The sequence below is a fragment of the Polypterus senegalus genome, chromosome 7 (genome assembly GCF_016835505.1).
Source record: "Polypterus senegalus isolate Bchr_013 chromosome 7, ASM1683550v1, whole genome shotgun sequence".
NCBI classification, from domain to species: Eukaryota; Metazoa; Chordata; class Cladistia; order Polypteriformes; family Polypteridae; genus Polypterus; species Polypterus senegalus.
In genome coordinates this window covers 8,687,503-8,714,708 of record NC_053160.1, presented here as the reverse complement: position 1 = coordinate 8,714,708, position 27,206 = coordinate 8,687,503, and the positions used below count along the sequence as shown (strand labels likewise).

At 39.1% G+C, this 27,206-nt stretch overlaps 1 protein-coding gene across 1 annotated transcript in view; it reads right to left on the bottom strand.

Moving 5' to 3' along the window:
- cntln (centlein, centrosomal protein) overlaps positions 1–26,210 on the bottom strand; it is a 503,405-nt gene extending 477,195 nt beyond the window's left edge. The window contains exons 1-3 of the mRNA XM_039758210.1: positions 25,910–26,210; positions 25,290–25,429; positions 20,296–20,384 (exon numbers count right to left, since the gene is read on the bottom strand). Of these exons, the coding sequence (XP_039614144.1) occupies positions 20,296–20,384; positions 25,290–25,409 (209 nt within the window). The 5' untranslated portion in view covers positions 25,410–25,429; positions 25,910–26,210. The remainder of the gene's footprint in view (positions 1–20,295; positions 20,385–25,289; positions 25,430–25,909) is intronic.
- Between the last annotated feature and the right edge of the window lie 996 nt (positions 26,211–27,206).

Below are 27,206 nucleotides of genomic sequence, written 5' to 3'. Positions count from 1 at the left end.
CTTGCCTAATTACAGTTTGTCTGGACATTCAACTGGGGAAACAGGTTATCCTTGATGTTTAACATTACCCTTATAAAGAGAATGTCTTTGAAGGGGATGGGCTCCCCCAACACTTATCCTGACCTTAACATCCTAACATCCTTATGTTAAATATTCGGAGTTGGGCCATAATCTTCATCAGTTTTCTTGCATGCCTGATGTTAACTTTAACATTGTGAATCACATGCCTAAACTTAAGTACCCTAATTTTTTTTAGAGGTTTGATGGGATGAGACAATAGATGCAGGAAATGGAGTGCGGGGAGATGGGTGTGGAGCCGGTGGGGACCCAATTGGTTTTTGCCGAGTCTTTGAAGTTAAGCCTACAAAATAATTTGGTGAAGAAGAATATTTTACCTATGGTCTTTACTTATTCGGCACAGACTCAATGTACGGCAGGGATGTTGCAGACTAATTTTGGTGTGGTACAGGACATTGTTTCTTCTTTGGGCAATTTTAGAGTGATAGTAGCAAATTGTAGGAACAAGAACTTGAAGGATATGCTGGTACACACGTCATGTATGATTAAAAAAAAGGTGAACAAGTGTGCCTGGGTAATAGAATACCCTTTGTTCATAAAAATGTTAAAAAATAAACAAATACCTAGGGAACTGCCGATCCATCAGTCTTTTCAGTTGACATCTGTTAATTGCATTTATGGCATTCAGGGTCGATCTTATGGTCTCATATACATTGGGGAGACCAAAAATGTCTTAAGATCACAATTTGTCCAACATCTTAGGCTAATTGATAATGGGAAAAAGCAGGCGGTTTCGTACAACCATGTTCATCTAGAAAATCATTGGCCTCCCACGTTCGGTATAGAACAGAATAGGTCATGGAATAAAACAGACTAAAGAAGGAAAGATTTTGGATAGAGGCATTAGGGACCTTTTACCTGGATGGTTTGAATGAAAATTAGTTTTTAAGATAATTTTTCAGTGTGTAAAAAAAAAGAAAAAAGAAATTTGATTTTCATACAAGGGGGTCAGTGTGCCAGAGCTTGCCGTAAAGCTCTGTTCCCCAAATCTAATTGTAAACCCTACCCCTAACCCAAACCCAGTGCTTTACAAATGGTTTTATCCCCTTGACCTGATCAATTCCTCACCACATCTTAACCACTGGAGGTCTACAGAGAGTTCCATGGACTTCATGGCATGGATGTTATCCTGACATGCAGTGTTAATACCATATTTCCCCGAAAATAAGACCGGGTCTTGTATTCATTTTTACTCCAAAAGATGCACTAGACCATATTTTCAGGCGATGTCTCATATTTATTCATATACAACAATAAATGTTAATGAGTTTTGCCTTATTTTAATTTTCTTTGTCTTTTTTTCTCTTTCTTCATCATGCAAAGCACTTTGAGCTACATTATTTGTATGAAAATGTGCTATATAAATATGTTGATATACATTTATCCAAATACAGTCATGCCATCTTCTTCTGGAATGTCATCATAACTCTCCACATTCAAACCCTGAATACCAGCATGAATTTCTTGCTAATCCAGCCGTTTTTAGGATCCTACAGGATCGATATGCGGGCTTCGATGTTTGATGAATGGTTCGATGTGGTGAAGCAAAATGCAGACATACAAATGTATTCATGGTGCTTTTATATTCAAATGTCGCATATTCCCCAACCTAATGGCATGATATATTTTAAAAGTCTTACGTACCATCTTCTGTGCCTTCTTTTTATTTTATTTTATCGCACCTTCACAACAGCATCAGAATGTACGCCGGTGTATTTGAGCCACAGATAAAAAAAAATAAAGACATGGTGAAAATGTCTATTTTGTGATTAAAGCGGAAATTTCAGCTTTAATCTCGAAATGTCCACTTTAAACTCTTAGTTTACTTTATCATTAAAGCAGACCATCGTAAACGTCATCTAAAAACTGACCCAGTTGTTAATTGCTTTTGGGGCTTCCTCCTGAGCGGACAGCAGCGGCAAGCAGCAATAGATCACCACACAGAACACATTAAATTTATGATTTTCCAACTCTTTGCACATTTAGAATTCTTAGATTTATAGAGTACTTAATATCGCTTTCATGATGAAATGTATTAAAGTATGTATGTTACATTTTATAGATAAATCGTTAACTTTGTTTAAATAATGAATACTGTTAATACAGTAGCTACACATATGAAGGTGGCATGGTGGCAAAGCGGTAGCGCTGCTGTCTCGGAGGGAGTCACGTTCCTCATGTTCCCCTGCCTGGAGTTTCCTGGTGGGTTTCCACAGTGTGCTCCGTTTTCCATCCAAAGACATGAAGGTTTGGGGATTTAGTGACACTTAAAAGACACCAGTGCATGTGTGTGTTTGTGTTCACCTTCCAATGAGCTGATGTCCCATCCAGGGATTTTGTTTCTATCTAACGCTTGATGCTTGCTGGAATGGACACATCCCTGGATTGATGGATGTATTTATTAAACATTCTTTTGGGAGATATTGCGGCAAGGTGTTCGAGCACAAGTATCGCGTCGCGTGAATTATCAACCCAGTCTTAGGCGCCTTACTTTTCAGCCGACGATCTTGACTAGGGCTGATTTTTGGGGTAGGGCTTATATTACAGAGCAGCCTGAAAATCATGCTAGGGCTTATTTTCGTAGTAAGTTTTATTTTTGGGAAAATAGGGTAATTGTGGACCTTCCATACATACAGTGGTGTGAAAAACTATTTGCCCCCTTCCTGATTTCTTATTCTTTTGCATGTTTGTCACACAAAATGTTTCTGATCATCAAACACATTTAACCATTAGTCAAATATAACACAAGTAAACACAAAATGCAGTTTTTAAATGATGGTTTTTATTACTTAGGGGAAAAAAAATCCAAACCTACATGGCCCTGTGTGAAAAAAATTGCCCCTTGTTAAAAATCACCTAACTGTGGTGTATCACACCTGAGTTCAATTTCCGTGCCCCCAGGCCTGATTACTGCCACACCTGTTTCAATCAAGAAATCACTTAAATAGGAGCTGCCTGACACAGAGAAGTAGACCAAAAGCACCTCAAAAGCTAGACATCATGCCAAGATCCAAAGAAATTCAGGAACAAATGAGAACAGAAGTAATTGAGATCTCTCAGTCTGGTAAAGGTTATAAAGCCATTTCTAAAGCTTTGGGACTCCAGCGAACCTCAGTGAGAGCCATTATCCACAAATGGCAAAAACATGGAACAGTGGTGAACCTTCCCAGGAGTGGCCGGCCGACCAAAATTACCCCAAGAGCACAGAGACGACTCATCTGAGAGGTCACAAAGACCCCAGGACAACGTCTAAAGAACTGTAGGCCTCACTTGCCTCAATTAAGGTCAGTGTTCACGACTTCACCATAAGAAAGAGACTGGGTAAAAACGGCCTGCATGGCAGATTTCCAAGACGCAAACCACTGTTAAGCAAAAAGAACATTAGGGCTCGTCTCAGTTTTGCTAAGAAACATCTCAATGATTGCCAAGACTTTTGGGAAAATACCTTGTGGACTGATGAGACAAAAGTTGAACTTTTTGGAAGGTAAATGTCCCGTTACATCTCGCGTAAAAGGAACACAGCATTTCAGAAAAAGAACATCATACCAACAGTAAAATATGCTGGTGGTAGTGTGATGGTGTGGGGTTGTTTTCCTGCTTCAGGACCTGGAAGGCTTGCTGTGATAGATGGAACCATGAATTCTACTGTCTACCAAAAAATCCTGAAGGAGAATGTCCGCCATCTGTTCACAACTCAAGCTGAAGCGATCTTGGGTGCTGCAACAGGACAATGACCCAAAACACAGCAGCAAATCCACCTCTGAATGGCTGAAGAAAAACAAAATGAAGACTTTGGAGTGGCCTAGTCAAAGTCCTAACCTGAAACCAATTGAGATGCTGTGGCATGACCTTAAAAAGGCGGTTCATGCTAGAAAACCCTCAAATGAAGCTGAATTACAACAATTCTGCAAAGATAAGTGGGCCAAAATTCCTCCAGAGCGCTGTAAAAGACTCATTGCAAGTTATCGCAAACGCTTGATTGCAGTTATTGCTGCTAAGGGTGGCCCAACCAGTTATTAGGTTCAGGGGGCAATTACTTTTTCACACAGGGCCATGTAGGTTTGGATTTTTTTCTCCCTAAATAATAAAACCATCATTTAAAAACTGCATTTTGTGTTTACTTGTGTTATATTTGACTAATGGTTAAATGTGTTTGATGATCAGAAACATTTTGTGTGACAAACATGCAAAAGAATAAGAAATCAGGAAGGGGGCAAATAGTTTTTCACACCACTGTATGTGTCTTTCTAAACGATGTTTAATCGATTCAATTTGCCATATGTGGACTCCAATTAAGTTCTAGAATGATCTCAAGAAGAAATAAAGAAAACAGGAGGCACCTGAGCACAATTTGCAGTGCCACGACAAAGAATACTTGATTTAAAAAAAAAAAAAAAATCTGCAAACCTTTCTGAAAACATGTTTTCACTTTGTCCTCATAGGTAATCAAGGGTAGATTTATGAACAAAAATGGGAACTTTATCCATTTAAAATTAAACGCACACACAATATAGGATGCAGAAAGTAAAGGGATCTAAATACTTTCCGAATCCACTGTATGCTTTTTTTCCTTTTGCCTAACCACACTGTCACTAGCTGTCTAAAGCAAGAGCCTTAAAGTCCACACATTTTAGCAGTCATTAATGGTACAGACAAGAGTAATACTTCCAATTGTTATATTTTCCTCCTATTCTTGAGAGCGTGGTGCCTTCAATGTATTACATTAATCACTAATTTGTTGCTACATTCAATAAACCCCATCTGCCCATTTCAACACATTATTGTACAAAAAGCAGAGTTACAAAGGGCACAACTCGCTGGCTGCTCAGGTGAAACTGTGAAGAGGCTATTAACAATTTCATCCCTTAGTCAGTGTTTTCATTTCTAATGTGTGTGCAGCCTTTTCACAGAATGATTACAGGTTGATGTTCTAAGTAAGCTTCCATCAAAAGCTGGGAAAGCAGGACAGACTCTCAAAGTCTTGGGCAAACAACTTCAAAATGTTATTTATTTCTTTTTTAAACACAAAAATGACTTGAGGAGCGACAAGGCTGAAGACAAGAAGCAGGTATATCAAACAGAAATGCCTTTGTAACACTGAAAGGGATTAGGTATGGTAGGAGCTAAGCACACTTTTACAGTGCCCTCCATAATGTCTGGGACAAAGACACGTTTTTTTTTTCATTGATTTACCCCTCTAGATCACAATTTAAAAGTACAACTCAAACAATTCAGACATCGTGATTAAAGTGCACATTGAAGACTTTCATTTAAGGGGATTTGTAGATATTTCAGTCACACACCACTGTTCCTATATGGCCCCCCCATTTCAGGGCATCGCGACAATGGCAGGCCTATTAAAGCCTTCATATTTAGGACTTTGTAGCGTATCCTTCACATGCAATGACTGTTTGAAGTTTGAGATTCAAAGACATTATCAGGTGCTGAGGATCTTCTCTGATGATGCCCTTCTAAGCACCTAATGCAATCATCTTCAGCTCCTGCTTGCTTTGGGGGCTTGTCCCCTTACGGTTTTCCTTCAGGATATGGAAGGCCTGCTCAATTGGATTTAATTCGGGTTAACTGGCTTGGCAGTTCAAGAATTTCGCATTTTTTTAGCTTTGACAAATTCCTGAGTTGCCTCAGCAGTGTGTTTGGCTCATTATCTTGTTGTAGGATGAAGTGCCGTCCATCGAGTTTGAAGGCCTTTACTGGAAATTAACACCACCAGAGGTTTCTACATACATCAGAATTCATTGATAGATAGATAGATAGAGATAGATCCTTTATTAATTCCAAGGGGAAATTCACATACTCCAGCAGCAGCATACTGATAAAAAACAATATTAAATTAAAGAGTGATAAAAATGCAGGTAAAAACAGACAATAACTTTGTATAATGTTAACGTTTACCCCCCCCCCGGGTGAAATTGAAGAGTCGCATAGTGTGGGGTCTCCTCAGTCTGTCAGTGGAGCAGGATGGTGACAGCAGTCTGTCACTGAAGCTGCTCCTCTGTCTGGAGATGATCCTGTTCAGTGGATGCAGTGGATTCTCCACGATTGACAGGAGCCTGGCTCAGCGCCCGCCGCTCTGCCACAGATGTCAAACTGTCCAGCTCCGTGTCTATAATAGAGCCGGCTTTCCTCACCAGTTTGTCCAGGCATGAAGTGTCCCTCTTCTTTATGCTGCCTCCCCAGCACACCACCGCATAGAAGAGGCGCCACAACCGTCTGGTAGAACATCTGCAGCATCTTATTGCAGATGTTGAAGGATGCCAGCCTTCTAATGAAGTATAGTCGGCTCTGTCCTCTCTTGCACAGAGCATCAGTATTGGCAGTCCAGTCCAATTTATCATCCAGCTGCACTCCCAGGTATTTATAGGTCTGTACCCTCTGCACACAGTCGCCTCTGATAATCACAGGGTCCAGGAGGGGCCTGCGTCTCCTAAAATTCAACACCAGTTCCTTGGTTTTGCTGGTGTTCAGGTGTAAGTGGTTCTTCATTGTGCCACTGCTGTCAGCAGTTCCATCATCAATGAAGAGAAGTGTGCCCTGATCGGTGGCAGCCATACATGCCCAAGCCACAACACCCCCAGGACCACCATGTTTAACATATGAGGTGGTCTGCTGTGGAACTCAGGCGGTTCCTTCTCGTCTCCACACTTTGCTCTCGACATCACTCTGATAAGGTTCATCTTTGTCTCATCTGTCCACAAGACCTTTTCCCAGAATTCTTCAAGCTCGTTTAAGTCCTTTTTTCACAAACTGTAATATGGTCATCCTAGTTTTATGGTTTGCATCGTGCCGTGTGGCCTCTGTATTTCATTTCAAGAAGTCTTCAGCGGATAGTTGTCTTTGACACACACACATCGGCTCCCTGAAGACTATTTCTGATCAGTCGCATAGACATTTGGGGCTTTTTATTTACCATAGTGAGGATTCTTCTATCATCAGCAGTGGAGGTCTTCCATGGCCCACTACTACCTTTACGATTACTGAGCTCACCAGTATGTTGTTCCTTTTTATTCAGTAGTTGATTGAGGTCATCCTAAAATTTTACAGATGTCTTGAATGGTTTTTATCTTGCTTTTCAGAGTCATGATGAGTTCTTTGTTATTCACTGGCACTGCACTTATCCTTATGTTAAACAATGGCAACTACAGACTCCAAAGGGTAGAAACAAGCTGAAGTATCTTATGAAGCCATGAAACCCACCTGAGGACTCACAAATATATGTGACACCAACTGTCCCAAACATTACAGTGCCCTAAAGTGGGGGGACCGTATAGAAAAAGTGATGTCGTTCCTACATAGTGCGACCAAAATGTCTGCAAATCACCTTAAATGAAGTCTGCAATGTGAACTTTAATCACGATGTCTGAATTGTCTGATTTGTAATTTTAAACTGTGGAGCAGCGGGGAAAATCAAGGGGAAAAAAAAGTGTCTTTGTCTCAAACATTATGGAGGGCAATATAAATATCAATCTGATGATATTTTGTCTATTTGTCATTCTATCATTATCTGTAGTGTATCCCCTACTTGGCGGCACGGTGGCACAGTGGTAGCGCTGCTGCCTCGCAGTTAGGAGACCCGGGTTCACTTCCTGGGTCCTCCCTGCGTGGAGTTTGCATGTTCTCGCCGTGTCTGCGTGGGTTTCCTCCGGGCGCTCCGGTTTCCTCCCACAATCCAAAGACATGCAGGTTAGGTGGACTGGCAATTCTAAATTGGCCCGTGGGTGTGTTTGTGTGTGTCCTGCGGTGGGTTGGCACCCTGCTCAGGATTGGTTCCTGCCTTGTGCCCTGTGTTGGCTGGGATTGGCTCCAGCAGACCCCCCGTGACCCTGTGTTCGGATTCAGCGGGTTAGAAAATGGATGGATGGATATCCCCTACTTCCCTGCATCAATTTTTGGGTGTTTGTGCATCAATTTTGTTTTAAAATTATTTATATTTAAGTAACTTTCACCATCAGAAGATTGTTGGTGCCAGACATGTTAGTTCTAGCATTTCAAAAATATCTGCTCTTCTGGGATTTTTACACACTTTAGGCTCTAGAGCAGGGGTCTTCAACCTTTTTCCCCCCCGAGAGCTACTTTTACAAAATTAAAATGGCCGAGAGTTACTCATGTTTTCTAACATTTATTCTCATAGCTTATTTCAACCCAAACAAACTGAATACACTTGTTTTGCCTGAACATTTACAAAATGTTGGTGGTCAACAACTCACATTTTGCATTAAAACATCACAAAAAATATTTTGTTCACCTGCAAGTGCATTTTGTATGTCTGTATGCATTTCACACTATTGAATTAAAACATGAATGCTGTCAAAACAAAACACAGCAATTCCAAATCCATTTGTCATTTTGTCACATGTCACTGTGTCACTTTATTCACAGGACCAGTCGCATGTGTGATGTGTTTTTGAGTTAGTCAGATGACTGGCACTGAGGTGTATGGTGGAGTGGAGCCTCTCAGGTTCACTCTTATGGAGTCATTTTAATGTTCGTCTGTCAGTCTTGTTCTGAACTTTGATTTCATGACATTCATGTCAGAAAAGGCAAAAGGCATGGAGACCCAAACCAAGCAGACATTTTCGGGGCTGCTTGGTGAAGATTCTTAAGAGTTATCAGGCTCTACTAAGCTCCAGAAATGCAGAGAATGCTGTTGAGACTTTAACTGCACATTATTTTGAAGGTTTACTAATATATAATATATAATATATAAAATCCAATGTCTCTCTGTCTGTATGTCTGTTCGCTTTTCACAAGAGGACTACTTAACGAATTTAGATCTGTTTTTTTCTATAATTTACTTGAACATTATGGTTGATTTTGCGACTTCTCTCATTTTGCTAAGTATCATAGTTCGCTCGCGGTACCGATTGATTTACACAAATCCGAGAGACACAGCAGGCCGAAGGAAGGGGCCTTCCTCACTCACTCGCCAGCTTTGGGGCGTGTTCCTTAACTCCGCTTAGCAAGTGAACGAGAGAACAATTGAATTCAACTTTGTTTGATATTTAAAATAAAGTGCTACTTAGGTCTTGACGAGTTTGAGTCCAGATACTCTCTTAAGTGTCTGCCACATTGAAAAGATAGGATTGCAATTCAGATTGTGGATCATGAGTTTTAAAAGGATCATGATATGATTTTGTGGAAAGATCGCCTACGCCTAATTTGACAAATCCAGTTTTCAAATTTATGTAGGATTCATTAACCCTTTGGCGAAGCTGATCACCAAAACTGTTTTATATCAGTACTTTCACAGCAGGACAGCTGATGCCATAACCAAAATAGTGACATTACTTTTCTCCAGCGGCCATCACAGTTCCCAGATCTCACTCCAATAGAGAATCTATCTACTATATAATAAAACTCGAAGGCCTGTGTGTTCAGTACCTCGGAGCAATCTGATTGGTCCGTTTGGAATTGGTGACTGCAATCGAAAGAAGAAGTACAAGTGAGAGACACAGAAGGAGGAGTAAAAAGTATAGCACCATAAGACGGGAGCCATAAAAGTGGACAGTATGTGAGGAATGACAGAGTCTGAGAAGCAACCCCTTACTGGAACACGCTTTAAAGAGGCAACGCCAGTGGAAGAGAGGTTCAGACACATGTGGATACCAAGGAAATGGCACTGAAGGTACATGTAGGGCAAGAGATGGCAAATATTTTGACAGGTAACATGGCAAGCGTTTGATAAAACAAAACAGGAGGTTAGCACGTGGCATCACAAATCTGCAAAACAATGTCATGTTATTGTGTCCACATGAACCAAAATCCCAAAGAAATGTTTCCAACAACTTACTGAATCCATAGTTCTAAGAAAATGGAAAATGGAAATAAAAAAAGGGAGTCCTGCGGCTCTGTGATGGCAAGTCCAATGCTCTATTCTGTGGTGTGCTGGGCCTGTAACATCACTTCAAGAGAGACCCACCATATTAAAAAGCTATAAATATAGGAAACACAAAGCTTTGGATTAGACCAACAGATGGTAAAGCACAAAAATACAAATACTACAACAAGACTCTGACCAAATAACAGAATTTGTGATAAAAATGCAAATTATTCTGAGCACCTGAACAGAGAGGTCAACTGAAAGAAGGGTCAGAATGCCACGGTAACTTAAATCCCTTGCTGAATAAATGAGTTTTAAGTTGATTTTTTAAAAGAATGGAATCAGCTGATCTAATTAATTTATATTCAAAATATTTTATTGTGCAAAACAAAAAAATAAAAAGAAATGAACAAGAAATAAACAAATATTGTGCATATCATTAAAAATGTGTACTGTACTGTATAGACCATAAAGTAAAAAAGAGACACTGACAATGAAGAAAATTCAATGAGCTATTCTTCCCATTTCCTCTTGCAGCGGGGCTACATAATAATAAGTATTTGGGTTTTTTTTTTGCGTCAAGTGCGTTTCATTTCATCGTCTCATTTACTGTTCGTTGTACGTGCATCAGTAAATGTTGCCCGCGAACAGGGGAAGGATGATGGAGAGAGACCGCAGCCCCAAGATGGATATCACCTGTTAAACTCACCAGATACATCCGAGACATTTTGCATTTAAAAAAAAGAGGAGCGAAGGCGAGAGGATGGAGAGAGAGTGAGAGAGGAGAAAGGAGACAATTTACCCGTTCATTTACAAACTCATCTCTGCAGTTTATTGCATCATTCCACTGCTTGCTTTTCAACAACAGATTCAACATCACGACAGTCAGAACCAAGAAAACCCGGGGTTCAGATTCATACCAGCCATTGCCAGGATTTTTCACAGTGAGGTCCTTTGGTTTTCGGGAAGGAGCATCTCCATAGATGTCCACTTTATCAGAAAGTCTGTTTTCTCCTCTCCCCATGAAATCAAGAGCTTAAAGATTTATCTACCATTAATACAAACTACACAAAGTAAGCAATATATAAAATTATCAAGTTTGGTTGGCGCATTCCTCTAAGTACATTATTTGTACAATACAAAAGGAGTTGAACAAGAAATAATAATTTGTAGATTGTAAAAACAATCAATAAGCTATAGACAACACGTGCAAAGATATGAAGCATATTATTAAGAAACCAAAAGGGTGTAAATTACTGTGTCCTGAGTAGAGCTGAAAATCATTATTGTACCAAGACCTTGACTGTACAAGAGAATCAAACTCTAACACATCTTGAATACAATAAAATGTAAAACCTCTTATGGTTAAAGAAAACTGAAAGATTTAACAGGGGAAAAACAGCTACTGCTCCCCAAGTGCAAATAACAAAAGAAGTATGTCAATCAGCAGTGGTATGAGATTACGCTGATCATCAGATACTGTAATTAAGATGACATCAAACTGAAATTCGGTTCACAATCCCTCATGTACTGTAATCATTTCCAATGTCTCTCATATTTAAACCGGCCTTTGAAAGCTCTCAGAAAAGAAAAAAAAAAAAAGCTCCACGTTTCAGGCCAGTTTGTCTCAACATCTGCAGATCACCAGGGTTTCTCCCTCAGGGAATTTTAAATGATGCCTGCCTCTGTTGAATAAAATGCTAACTTGCACCTTGCAAATCAAGCTGTGTCCTGAGCAGCCATCCAGTTGGTACAAGACCAGCTGAATTCCCACAAGCTTGCAGACCTGACTGCAATTATCATGTCAGTAGTCTATGCGCCGATATGCTGATACAAATCATTCAAAGAGTGTGTTACCTGGCCTCTGTGGAATGCGGCTTACTTCTTTATTTCAACATAAAAAGCGAGGAACAAAAGAGACTACCAGTTGCAAAGCCAACTTTCCCCTCGCATATGTATAATAAAGTACACACTGAAAAATATAATAAACACAATAAAAACAGCCTGCCATCACACTGGTGTTTACAAAGAAATGTAGTAGTTTAACAGAAAAATGAATATGTTTATCTTTCATTTAATAAAAGATTCACAAGCAATAGTAAAAATTGCTTCTGGAATATTTTACAAAAATATTTGTTGGCCATCTTGACACTTTATTGTTATCAGTTAAACCCAACTAATTACACATTACAATTCAATGAATATCAAGCATCATTGGCCTACATTAGCTTGCAGTATTTGGCATTTTAATAAAATAGAAGACAGGTGCTGCATAAGCTAGGAGTTCCTAGAATATGTCAATGTTGGGGATATGGATTTAATTTTTTCTTATGGTGTTTGGTAATCTTAAAATTTACAAAGGTGTAAATTAACAATTACATTTACTTGCTCAACAAACACTTTTATCCAAAGTGACTTACTAAAGAGGACAACACAATCGAGTAAACATCAATCCGGGAGACAATTTGGGGACAAGTGTTACAGGACAAGGCTAATGGCTAATAGCTAATAACAGTTAGACAGAAATTAACCAAACAAGAGTCTGCAAATGCTTCTTAAACACATTAAGGAAGTCAGAGTTTCAAATGGAGGTGGGCAGCTCATTTCAGCAACCAGGAGCTACATGTGAAAAGAGCCTGGACTGAGATTTGATCGCATGCAGAGGGGGCATTACCAGATGCTATTCCACAGCAGACCCGTGTGCTCGACAAGGAACATGGGACCCAACAATAATCCCTATATATATGGGGAGCTAGGTGTTTTCAAAGTCAGGTGACCGGCATCCGCATAGAATAAATTCACACAGTGGAAGACAGGACTCTTGACCAATGAATCAGGGGAAAGGCAGATCTTCAATCAATTCAAAAGTTGCATCCTATGTACGTATCTGTGTGTGTTTATATATCTCTCTATTATAAAAAAAAATCCTAAGAGGGAAAAGACTAGGGAGACGAGACGTGATCTTCACATGATCAGGTAAGACACTTAAAAGACCTGCGAGACGAAAAAGATTGACCACGGAGCGTCTCACGGGGACCTTAAACATGAGACTTTGTGCCAAGAGATTGACCCAGGATTGTCTTGCGGGAACATAGAACTTAAGATTCTTGCAAGACACACCCTACTTAGAACCAATATCAAATAAGACCACGGGCAACAAAACACTCCGTCATGTAAAGGCTTTGAGCACACACAGATCCAGGGCTCTCAGCACATATAAAGCGTATAAGGACAATACGTTATTGATGAAACATTGACGACTAAGTGAAGAACAAAGAGCAGCGCGGAGAAGAGAGACCCAAAAGCGTTAGAGAGAAGAAAATGCAAAAAAGAAAAAGAATAATCTGGGTGCAAATTCAGAAAATAAGTAATAATCAGCCCAGAACAAGTGGAACTGAAAAACAAGGCACGTCCAATTGGGCTTAAAGAAGAACTTCATAAAGTAGTTCAAAAACGTTGGCGCTTTACAGATGCAGAGCAGGTTAGAGATCATGAAATCTCATGATCATGATACAAATACCTAACTTGCTCCCAGCTCTTAAACAAGGACAAACAACAAGCAAAACATGCAGTTCGCCAGCAGCAGAAACCCAGCGGATGATCTGATGGCTTCTCCTTAGCATGCGTTCAGCCACACTGAGCAGTGTTATACTTGATGTATCCACGCCCAGGGCCAAAAATAAAGGACAAGTATTGTTTTTACAAAACTTTTAAAGTGAACGTGAAAATAATGCCTATGTAACAATTCCTATGAAGCTAACAATCTCTTTAAATTGTACATCCGGTAAACCAAATTCGGGGGTGGGCGAGCGAAGTGAGCAGGGGGCCCCCTAGTATATATATATATATATATATATATATATATAGTCACATACCAGCGCATGGGGAGCAGCTGAAGGACCCACGCCAGGGGACAAAGGCAGGGTAATAACCCCTCTTTCTCTTCTCCCATAGAAAGGACGAACCGCCGCCACCATGATCCATCTCACATAAAGAAAATGCCATCACTTCCGGTTTCCTTTCTCTCCTCTGGTCCCCCGTTGATGACGTCCACTACCCATCCACCACCACGCCTTCCCAGCATTCCATGTCCCTAATTTCCTGTCCACTCTTTATAATGTCCGTGTAACAATCCCTGATTGTCTGATGCAATTTTCCATTTTTTGGAGATTCTGAAGACCTTTTGTTACAGTATACGGGGCCTAAAAAACCCCAAACCTTTATGACTTGTTTGATTATTACTATATATATATATATATATATATACACACACACACACATACATACATACGCACACACATATACATACACATATACAGTGTCATGTATGTGGATTTGTGGATCTCCTCAAAGGCTCCATCATGGTATATTATGAGGTTGGTGCTAGTGCTAACGCGGTCTTCTCCTTCTCTTCCTGCAGCACCGAGAAACTGCCCAGTGAGGTTACCTGACTCTGCCCCAACAAAGCCACCGGAGGAGGAAGAGGAGGAGGATGAGTCATTTGCCAGAGGAAAGTGCTGCTAGACGTGCCTCCCTTAAAGTGACAACCCGAGAGAGCTCTGCATGATTTTTTTTTTTCTAGGCCCAAAACCAAGGACATTTAATGCCATGACGGACGTTGTTTTTGTTTATTTTGCCTTTTCATTAAACATGATGACCCAGCTAGCACCCCAAATCATTATTCAACAATCTTTCATTCCTGCACCAGGCCACAATATAATCTGCAGCCCTTCATGTGCTAGAAGTATACACCATCCATTCCCATTTTACATTCCCATCCTAAACCACTGAAGATTAGCGGCATGAATACTGGCCATTGAGTCACCTGACATTGCTGTTTCAACATATCTATAGTAAATAGCTAAATTAAAATTAAACTGACATATTGTTAGTATGTTTCGGTAACACTCTTCTACTTGGCTGTGCGATTGGGTCCTTCAAAGGAGCGATGTACCAGCACGTTTGCTTCTTGTCTTACATCCCATGCTGCTGGGAGAACAATACAGGCATTCTTATGTCAATAAAATAACGACTGCTTTAGGTTACTCGTTACTATAAAAAAATATATATATTCAGACTACATAACACGTTATTTTTAATGTGTTACTCTCCACCACTGATCATGGGATTGTGCTGTTGAGTTTGGCGCTGTACGTTCAGCCTAACAACATTATTTTAGCAATTGAGACAGACTATTAAAACCAGAAGAAAGAATAATGCAATCACCTGAGCATTAGCTTCAAGAAGTTGAATAATGTCGGTGTTTCTACTGTTTTTCTACCAGTTGCTGCAGGAAGCATCTGCAAAGCTAAAACATTCACAGGCTAATGGAGTGCAGCAGACAAACACAGACTACAAAATCTTTAACTGTAACCCAGTCAAGGCTTTATATGGACACATAGCCAGATAACTCGTGGAGAAATCTAGGTGTGTTAACCTGGTTTGTCAAAGAGCAAAAACCTAGGTTCCCTAACTGGAAAAAGGGTTTACATGGCATTTTAGAAAGCAGGTTTCTGTGAGTAGCCAGGTTATTAAAGCGCATGTAAACACACTAACTGATTGTGAAAATAGATAAAATAAAATCCTGTAACCACAGGAGGTCTCCAGAAATTAGTTTGAGAACCACTGATAAATTTTAAATGTAGTGTTAGGTATTGGCCTACATTGGTTGGTTGAGTTATAAGGTTTATATGGTCATTATTGTCACAAGTTCAAAGTACAGTGAAATTCTTAACTTGATGCAATTTGGTGCCATGATTAATGAGTAGAATCGTCTTACCTTGAAAACTCGGTCTTCCTTACTGTCCAGCACTGCACAGTTCGTTCAGCCTTAGTAAGGAGAGTCTCGGCTCGAGGAAAGTTGTGACTGATTGTGACAAACGATAATCATATCATTTTCAAATCTGTGTTATTGCAATGTATTAGAGAGATTTTACTGTAGTATGTTTTATTATTGAATGTATAGTGTGTAAAGACTGTTGTGCTTCCTCCAGCTGTCAGCTCTTCATGTTAAGAGAAATCCCACCACAAACTATTCTTCTGTAAATTATGTAGAATACTGTAGGGTAGCTATTCAGCTAATAAAATCAGGTTAATCGCTTGGGTTTGATGTTGTATAAACACAACTGACCAAATGTCAATGTTTCAGTAATGCATTTTAAGTACAGGTTTGTTGTGGCAGGTAACAGGTACTGAGAGAGAGGAGCCGAAGGTCTTGTGCAGGTCAGGGGTCCATGGAGTTGAGATTGGGCCCCCAAGTGTGCAAGATGGCGTTTCAGAGGGTTTAAAAAAGAGGAAGGCTACATCGAGATTCCTCATAACCGAGTGAGGTGTGTTGTACAAATTTATTTGGATTTTAGTATTTTCATGGTTACAAAGAATTTCATTTTGTTAATAAAAAACGAACAGTTAACGCCTATAGTTTTATTATAAAAATAACAATGTTAACACTTTAATATAGGTTATAAGGCTTCTCTGCGTCTGGTAATGCAGGAGCTTAATAATAATAATAATAATAATAAATAATACATTTTATTTATATAGCACCTTTCCCATGCTCCAGGCACTTACAGAATATAAGAAAGAACGGCAGGGTATACAGTAAATAGTATTGTACAAACCAGATAAATAAATAAATAAAGAAGATTAAGATAGTAAATTCAGAGTTAGCCTAACAAACAACATAATTGAAGGTCTAGCACGCACATATACAAGTTACATAAGCATCTTGACATGGAGGTAAACTGAGAGAAGGGTAATAAAGTCAAGTAGAGCTAAAAGCCTTTCTGAACAGATGAGCTTTGAGTTGTTTTTTAAAAAAATTCATGGAGTCAGCTGACCTGATTAATTTCGGTAGGTCATTCCAGAGTTTGGGCCCTCACTATACAACTGAAGGCCCTGCTGTCACCCATGGAGTGTAGATTAGTGTGGGGCACAACAAGATTGCCAGAATCAGAGCACCTTAGTGAGCGAGCAGGCACATAGTGATGGAGAAGGTCACTGATGCAGTTTGGCGCAAGGTTACTTAAGTTACTTAAAAAGTTTTTTAAAGGGATAAAGAGTTGGGAATCGGAATCAGCATCAGACTAAAAAAAAAACCTGCCTAATATTATTACTGTAGTTCACTGGAGCTGATTAGTTTTTAGTCTTAAACATGCGACCTACAATTGCCCAAAAGTGTTTTTCTAGTTTTAGATTTTGTTTAGTTTCAGTTTTTCACTACTTTCTAATTTTCATTTTTAGTTTTTCATTTTTTGCCATTTTCTAATTTTTTTTTCTTTTTTGTTTTTATTTCGTTCACATTTTTTGCAATCAAATTTTAGTTTTTGTTACAATTTATGAGCTTTGTGCTACTCACTGAAAATGTCCACAAGAACGCAGTTCTGCATGTGTAAAGACACTGTTTTCTTTTTGTCAAACTTTATATCAGTCATGTTGTTCCTGTCAACTTAATACACATGATATTACTCTCTGTGACAGAACTCAATTTTCTCCCAATAATGTGACAGTAAAAGGCTTCCAGAATCATCCAAAAATGCTAAATCTAGTAATGTGTGCTTGGATGCCATTTGTTAACCTACAACAACTTTAAGCAAATTAGTATTTAATTTGAAAAAACACACTCTTTTTTATCTTTGAGATTCCCTTGGTGAGCAGAAACATACTCTTCATATTTTTTTTATATGTCATTGACTTATTTTGAAACTTTCAAAGTGCTTTTTTTTCCAGAGAATTCTTACTTTGCTATTTTTTTTTTTTTGATGTACTGTTGAACTCACTACTTGAACTGTGTTAATAACAATAATAGTAGAAATAGAGATGACAGTTTTTGATATACTGTATATACACTTCCTTTCTACAAGTATACCACTTACATTAAATACTGAATGTCCATTATAGCGACATCTCAGGTCATTCACTTAAGTAACATGCAAAACCTGAGGAGCTCCCTGTGAGCCTAAACAGGGAGGATGTCATTTAACACCACGTGTAGGAATAAACAGATTTGGCAATTGAGAGACATTATTGACTCACTTCTGATATCCAGCTATTAAACAATATCTGAAGTTACATAAACCGAGTCCACATATGCATGGGGAGAACATGCAAACTCCATGCTGATACACTGGCCAGGCTAGCAATAACACCTGAACTCATGGTACTGTGTAATTATAATAATAATAATAATAATAATGCATTTCATTTATATAGCACCTTTAAAATACTCAAAGCACTTTGCAAATAGTTAATGTAATACAATAGAAAAAAGCAAAGACGACATTAATAATACAAGATTCAAACTAATATCAGTATCACTTTAGATTAGGTGTCCCAAACATTCCGTACTTACCATGTATTTACCTGAATAATTACAGAATAACTAGGTGTTATTACCTTGTACTTACTGTGTAATACAGTGTAACACTATTACAATGGAGTACTTATAGTATCACACTGTGTTACACAGTAAGTACAAGGTAATAACACCTAGTTATTCTGTCATTATACAGATAATAACAATGTAAGTACAGCGTATTTGGGACACCTAAAGTGATACCCTAATATCAAACTTTAATAGATACTTGAAAGTCAAAGTTTTGAATTAGATTAACAAGCTGTGCCCTAGATGAACAGTAATTTCTTGATTCAATACTCCCTACTAAGTACTTTATCTGGTTAAAAAACTGCCTAGTAAACATAAACACTAATATGATGTGTCCAGAAAACACGCCATATTGTCAAAAAGCACAAAGAAAACAGACAAAAATATGGTAGTAAATTTTAGTTGATTAATATAATGCTATTAGACAAAACAATTTCCATCAATAAGCAAACACAAATTTGAGCAGCTTTCAAGGATTCGGTAGATTTTCTTAAAAAACAATCTCTACAAAAGAAAAATAAAGAACATTGCCGCACTTAAACCAAAAACTAAAATTAGCTGCACACTGTTCCTTTAACAACAATATAGGTTCATGCCACTGCTGCACTGTTGTGTATTAATGTGTGTTTATGTATGTTATTGTTACTTTTGCTGTTTTTAAGTAGTAGCATGCTTTATTTTCATGTACTGTATGTTGCTGGGCTGTTATTATGTGCTCTCTTCCTAAAAATGCCTCCATTCTTTGTTCCTTGTGGGAGGAGCCCCAAGAGGCGTGGTCATCCTGATGTCACAGCTGCTAGGCCCTCCTCCTGGCTTTACTGGAGGATCCAGCAGTCCAGCATTCATTTATGGTTGGAGTTTTTGTGAGTATTACTGTTCCTAAATTGAATTTCTGGTTATTCTTTCATCTCTTGCTTCTGAATAAAGGATTTTGGTGCCGGACACTGCATTAGAACTTTGTTTGCTGTGGATTGCCTTTTCAGGCAGAACCTTTAATCTATGTTTGCTCTTTTTAGCGTTTTGCTTGTATTTTTCTACTGTATATATAAATTCTAGATTTATAAAGATTCTTCAGTACTCTTCTGTGCACAAGCCGGAGTTTATGGTTACCCTCCTAATAAACTTCATTTGAATGCTTAAATCTCTTTTGTACTTGCAAAGCGTGAAGCAGGACAGTAAAGCTGGATTAAGCCTGTTGGGATACGGCCTTCTCCAGGGAAGGCAAAGGAGACCTGGCCAAGCCAGTAAAGCCTTTTGGAGGCCTCATAACCCCTTATTCACCATGTCTGTATCACCAATTCACAACATGCATGTTGGTAACAACAATTTTATCCAATTGACAGGCACTTAACATGTAAGACTTTATAAAATGCCGTCTCTCTGTCTCCATTTCAGTGTGCGTGTGTGTGTGTTTGTTACTAAAGCCAATCTCCGAGGCGCTTATGTTGTATACAATGCCTTCGAAAAGTACTGAAACTCCACTGGGGTCTAGGCAACCCAAGGTGGGAACCCCTGCTCTAAGGTGACAAAACCCAAACACAGCAGAACACCACAGACTTGAGGAAACAAGAAGCACATTCCAGTAGTGCAACACGTGAGCAGATTTATAAAAAGATTTGAAATGTCAAAATAATAGACTTGAATCACATTGTAAATCTCTGAAAATATTTCAAAGATTCTGCTTCATAGATGTTTCTGAAGACAGAGCTGGGGTAAACCTGAAAAGAAGAATGTGTGAACATCCCCAAATCCAGATGTGCAAAGTGAATACAGACATAGCAAACGAGACACAAGGCTGACACTGGTGCCAAAGAGGCCCCTATCAAGTCATTGACTCAGAGGGTAAGCATTCACTTTTGCATTTTTCATATACTGTATTTCTGTTTCAGAATAAAAAATAATTATCCATTTATAAAGTTCCGCAATATTACATGCCGGTGCAAGAGCAAAATGTTTGATCAGGGGTATCTGTGCAAAGTAATTATTAATAACTCACCTTTCCACAACCAAGCTGACTGCTTGAGTCAAATCTGGATTGGCAACTTGAAGACGTTTCCATAAAGACCACACAAACTCTTTGTCTGCCTGCAAGAGACACAAGATAGACTTAGATAAAGTTCCATTAAGGAAAATTACAAAAAAAGAAATGCTTCATTTTTTCCCACTTACAAAGATGACTGAGTTTTCAAGTTATTTATCATATTAAGGATCAATCCATTTTTAGTATTTTATTGGCAATAAAAAGAGGAAAATAACATCACAACAAGTAAGCAGTGCACAAAATTGTAAACAGCAAAAGTTAAAGAAAAGAAAACTATAAACTTGTATAAACAACTACTTTAATGGCTAGTGAATGAAAACGATTCAAATACATTTACTGTCCCCATCAGTTCTGGGGAGTTTGGGTGTCAATCTCTGAACACACAGCACTGAAATGAAATCCAAATTCTGCTAAACCTAAACAGTTTGCAGGTGCAAACCACCGCAAAGGGGTAATGAAACCACACTGAGCTCCTTTGTCTGTTAATATTTATTAACACGCTGAAATGTCAACACAGAAAACATACGAGTGCTCAAACTCTGCTGGTACAATTCCCCTACAATAAACATTGGGAGAGGCTCATGCAAGCTGATGACGTATCATAACACAGGCAAAGAAAGGATTTGTGAAGCTGTTAAATGTTCAGCACGCATGCGAGTAACAGTAATAACAAAACAAAATAATAAAATGAGAAATAATTCACACAAAAAAAGACTAAAAATTTACACAACCTACTAAGAATGATTATAAAAATTGGGAGTGGTCTCCCCTAGACTTTCTCGTATTCTCAGATATGGAGATGGATATTTGAGGAGTAAACTGCAAGACGATGATTATATTTTTTTATTTTATGTCCATTAAAGAACCATTATCAACAAATCAAATCAATAATATATTGAACACTTATCATAAAAGTAAAGTTGAACAAATCGGACTCGGCACCTGCATGAATAAAAGGTAAAGTACCACGTCCGGTTAGTGGAAATAGCACAAACGTTGACAGAAATCTATGTTTTGTACCTAATACTTGTATGCAAAATTTGGCTGACCTAAGTGAAAGCGTACTCAAGTTATCATATTCACTCACACAATTCCAAAAGTTCGGACTCGGGGTTGGTCTAAGACAGGGGTGTCCACGCGTTGCATTAAAATTTTTTTTTTTTTTTAAAAGTTAGTCTATCATATATCCTCCGTATGGCATTTGCCACTTGATTGACATACAGGGCGGCCAGTCTGAGATCTCTTTTCTTCTAACACACTGGTCATCCTGCACGTACGATCAAACACACGAGCTACTGCAAAACTCCGGCTATCTAAGTGACCCAGTTAGCGGTCCAATTTATATCGGCTAAAGAAGGGATTTAAAAAAAAAAAATTTGTATATATATATATATACACACAGGGAGTGCAGAATTATTAGGCAAGTTGTATTTTTGAGGATTAATTTTAATATGGAACAAACACAGTGCTATCAGTCAATCCAAAATGTTAATAAACCTGAAACCTGAATGTTGCACAACGGAAATGTGAGTGTGAACATCATCAGGGGAATACATATGTGCGCACAATTATTAGGCAACTATTAGTGTGCAGATTTATTATGCAACTAAATGAAAAATGAAAATTTTCCCAACTCACTTGTTTATTTTCATCTGTTATAGTGAGAATAATAAACAAACACCTCAAAATTTACAAATAAACATCTCTGACATTTCAAAAAAAATAAATCAATATAGCCACCCTTCTTTCCAATAACAGTCATAAGCCTTTCCATTCATGGAGTCTGTCAGTTTCTTGATCTGTTGACGATCAGCTTTTTGTGGAGCAGTGACTACAGCCTCCCAGACACTCTTCAGAGAGGTGTATTGTTTTTCTCCCCCGTAAATCTAGCGTTTAAGAAGTGCCCACAAGTTCTCGGTAGGGTTTAGGTCAGATGAGGAAGGGGGGGCCATGTCATTATTCCTTCATCTTTAAGGCCTTTACTGGCTGGCCACGCAGTGGAGAACTTCGATGCCAGTGATGGAGCATTGGCCTGCATAAAAATCATGGTCTTTTTCCTGTATCACTGTTTGAAGAAAGTGTCTTCGAAAAACTGGCAGTAGGTTTGGGAGTTGATTTTGAGTTCATCTTCAATGCAAAAAGGTCCAACTAGCTCATCTTTAAAAATACCAGCTCATACCAGTACCCCACCTCCACATTGGAGTGGAGCTCTGTGCCCATTACTGATCCACAGGTCCATCCATCTGGTCCATCAAGAGTCACTCTCATCTCATCGGTCCATAAAACCTTTGGAAAAAAATCTGTCTTCAGATATTTCTTGGCCCAGTTTTGACGTTTCAACTTATGTTTCTTGTTCAGTGGTGGTTGGGTTTCAGCCTTCCTTACCTTGGCCATGTCTTTGAGCACTGAACACCTTGTACTTCTGGGCACTCCAGGTAGGTTGCAGCTCTGGAATATGAAAGTACTGGAGGATAATGCGTTCCTGGTAGCTTCACGTTTGATTCTTCTCAAATCTTTGGCAGCTAATTTGCGTCTTTTGTTCTCAACACGCTTTCTTGCGACCCTGTTGACTATTTGCAACAAAATGTTTGATGGTTCTGTGATCACACACCAATATCTTAGCAATTCCAAAAGTGCTGCATCCCTCTGAAAGACTTTTTACAATTTTTGACTTTTCAGAGTCAGTTAAATCTCTTTTTTGGCCCATTTTGCCAAGGAAAACTAGCTGCCTAATAATTCTGCACACCTTGATATAGGGTGTTGATCTCCTTAGGCCACACCCTCCCTCATTACACAAATACACATCACCTGACGTGCTTAAATCCAATAAGCATTCAAGTTAATATAGCTTGGAGTTGGAATATACGCATAAAAATGATGATATGGTCAAAATACTCACTTGCCTAATAATTGTGCACACAGTGTATATATATATATATATATATATATATATATATATATATATATATATATATATATATAGTGGAACGTCGGTTTGCGAGTAACTTGGTTTACAATTGTTTTGCAAGACGAGCTAAATTTTTTTAATAAATTTTGACTTGATAAACGAGCGATGTCCTGCAATACGAGTAGTATGGATACACTTTGTCCGCTGAGTGTCATGTGATCATAATTGAGCCGATGGTGGTTCTCTCTCTCTCTCTCTCTCTCTCTCTCTCCCTCTTCTTGAGGGCAATCGTCTCCTATTCTCCGTCTGAGTCTGCGTGCCTCACTCATATAGTCAACATCCATATGAGCGTATACTGTTTACTACAGCATTGTGACCGTGTGTGTGAGCACGCGCACGTGTGTGCTGTGAAGTGCGAGTCCCCATCTTGCGCCCCAAATCACGAAGCCAAGTCTCAGTACTTTAACAACACCAGCTTTATTCAGCTTGAAACAGCAACAGCGCGGCTATTTATTGTAGCAGGACCTTTATAATGTTCGTTGTATCACCCATCAACGGCAGGCGCTTATAGCATGTCCGCGATCTTTTTGGATACGCTTATACGGCACACTGCTACAGTGCTGGGAGACTGCGATTGCTTTAGGACACTCTTCCGCGTGTCGTCCCCATGGGTGGCATCCCACATGAGTTTAGAAACTCACTCACACCAGCCATGATTCTTTTTAAAGGTACTTATTTATGCGAGTCAGCCTATTCCCACGTGATGATTATTAAATCCAAATACTGTAGTGACCATAAATGTATTGAATTGTTATTGTGCCATAAACGTTATTCACTTATGCAAGGCACGGCAACATATATTTTATGTATAAAGTATACTGAAAAAGGTAACGATGCCACTTTTATTACAAGAGTGCCAGTGTCTGCTGCTATCGGAGGATATCTCCTAACAGGTAAGATGAAGATGTGTCAGTTTTTACAAGGAAGCACAGAGGTTCAAGAGGGATTTTTATGGATTTATCTTCACTGTGTATTTAACCTTGATTTTAACTTGCATTTGGTTTATTAATTTTAACCTCCACTGGATACCACTTATTATTACTTTTTATTTATTTATATATTACGATGACTGCACTGCACTTTATTTTTGTTTTGGAATACTATTGAAACCAAAGCAGTAGGCATGTTTGCACCAGCCCTTGATCTGTCTGTGTGTGTCCTCATTGTCCAGTCCATGTCAGTTTATGTCTATTGATGTTCTTGGTCCCAGGTTCAAGGGTGTATGCCAGCTGTGGGAAAGTCGAGTACCAGGAGGGAAGAAAGGTGTCTCATCCATCATTGCCTGTAACAGCTCTGGGATGTCACCCTGACCTCGCAAAACCTTACAGGGCACTGGGGGAAAAACGTTTGTCTAAGCCAGCCGTACAGCAAACTTCCTGAAAAATATTCGTTGAAAAATGTCACCAGAAAACGAAGCATTTATTCACTATGTGAAAAGTACTGTATTGGCAAATATTGCCGATCAACACTACCCTAGGTCATTCACTAGGAACAGCAGGAATGTTTTACTCAAGAGTAAGAAGCCTCATTGAATTAATATTATTAGCCCCTGGTTAAAAAATACAAATATGTTATACAGAAAAGCACTTACTTAACTATTACTTCTGATATATCCAATTCACCAACAGCACATTGTCTTAGAGAGTTTCCCAGGCAGTGAAGTCAGGTAACACAGCCAGTGTCTCTAAGATTATGAGGACCAAGAGTGCATACCAAGTCACTGGGTTGGCCAAATCCTGCACCATTGCAGACTTCAGTGCTCAATGAAACATCACCCTGCTCAGCTAAAAGTTTTCTGTTTGTTGATTTGTTCAGAATTCTTACTTATGTTTCAATGGAGATTCAACAAAGAGGATTACCGATTTCCTTTTTTTTTTTGGATGTATACTCCATAAATGCAAACAGTAATCTAACCACAGGGCACTTTCTTCATCTGTTAATCTATCTAACCAAATCACGATTTTCCCCAATCAGGGAGTACCTGGCATTGGATCAGCTCCTCGGACAGGTTCCGTACTTCTTCTTCCAGCAATGCAATGCGGGGATGCTCAGTCTTCTTTGAGGTCACCGGAAAGCGCTTACTTTCTCCCTGGAACGCCATGCTTGGTTTAGAGTCGATCTCTTTAAGAAAGAAAAAAATGTGGCAAAATGAGGTTTACAAAAATAATAAAATAAGAGTCGCAGTAAGCGTATAATATGACACGACAAGTTGGTTTTCATATAGACGACTCGCGAAAGCTTCAAGACTCAAGTATGGAGGGCCTATGTAATTTAAGCTTGCATTACAAGATAACGTTGAGGATAAAACGCGAGACGGTCCTGGCCGGGACGCCAATTCATGCATGCATGGATGGATGGATGGATGGATGCAATCGCGCACACACCGACAAGGCGACAGTCGCTGGTCAACAGCGAGTCACTCGCATCAGCACTGGATGCACACGCAAACAAAACAAAAGCTACCAGGAAACTGGACAAGCGTTTGGGCTTTTTCACCGAGAATCCCTTTGAGTTTCACGGGAGTACACGAAGCGACACTTTAATCGCCACAGCATCTGCAGCGAATTTTTACTCAGTCGCGAGTTTTAAATTGTACTTTACCTGTCTGTGCTTGAAATTCCCAGGAGAAGGTAATCCAACAGGTGCTGAACTTTCAGCAGTTGTTCGGTTGCCTTGACAACAGCACAAAACAGCGCCCCCCCCACGATAAACAAGGGGGTAATCGCTGACCAGAACAGGGCTTACGGTGACTTCAGGATAACGTCGCCAAAACGTGACTGGCACCGTTTTTTTCTCGTTCCCGTAGAGGGTGCTCTACATCGCCAGTTTATCCAGCATCACACAGTAACAGCCGCCTGTTGCCGTTTCTCTCGTTCAAACCTCCGCGCTATTCGCTGCCGCAAATTATACTGCGTATTAAGTTACGCGACACTTCGCGACAGTGCTAATCAGAATGTGGCACTGGACCGGACGAAAGCCTCCGAACAAGTTTGCGCGTCATAGATGACGCAGTAACGGTCGAGTGCTGTGTGCGCAGGCTCGCGCGGCAGGGGGCGGAGCCGAGCGCCAGCGCGGACAGTTCTTAGAAGCGAACGGTTTTCGTTGCCGCTTTGCTGCCCTGCAAAAAAGTTGAAATGTTTGGGACATAAAATGGTGACGTCACTGTTTTCAATGTGGAAGTGCATTTATTTAACTTAAACGCAAATCAGTGAGTGTTGAAAACTTTTTTCGTGGTATTTAAATAAATATATTACAAAATACAACCAACAGTATATAATACTTAAAAATGGTATTCAAGTGCTGTGCGATACGCGCGTAATACAGACATAAAAAAATGCACAGAGGCACATTATATAGCTATGTCAATTACATTAATCGCATCAGTAGTTCTTACAACCATTTATAGTTTGGAAGTAATGACCAAGTTCAGTATTGAAAATGTTACATTTTGGTTTTCCTCGAGACATTTTCAGTTTATGAATATGATATCGTCCAAAAATTATTTACAGGTTAATCGGAAATGTAATTTTAGGATTACTATCATTCTTTTCGAAACACAGAATATATCTGTCATTCAAATTTAAAGTAAATTTAACAAAGTAATTCACCACATTTTGTTGATCAATCCAGAACACCTTAGTGTTCTGATATTCTTAGAAAAGATGGGAAAATGTTTCTGGATCCTTCTCACAAAACACATTTTCAACCTTAAATTAATGTCAAGAAAACCTTTAACAGGTTAAATTCTATATTTATATTATAAATATAAATTCTATATTTATATTTATATCAATACATACCTCTTTAACTGTATTTTTGATACATAGACATTTATTTGTCCCAGAGCAAAATGTGGCATTTTACCGAAGCTCTTTAAATAAACACATATATAGACAAA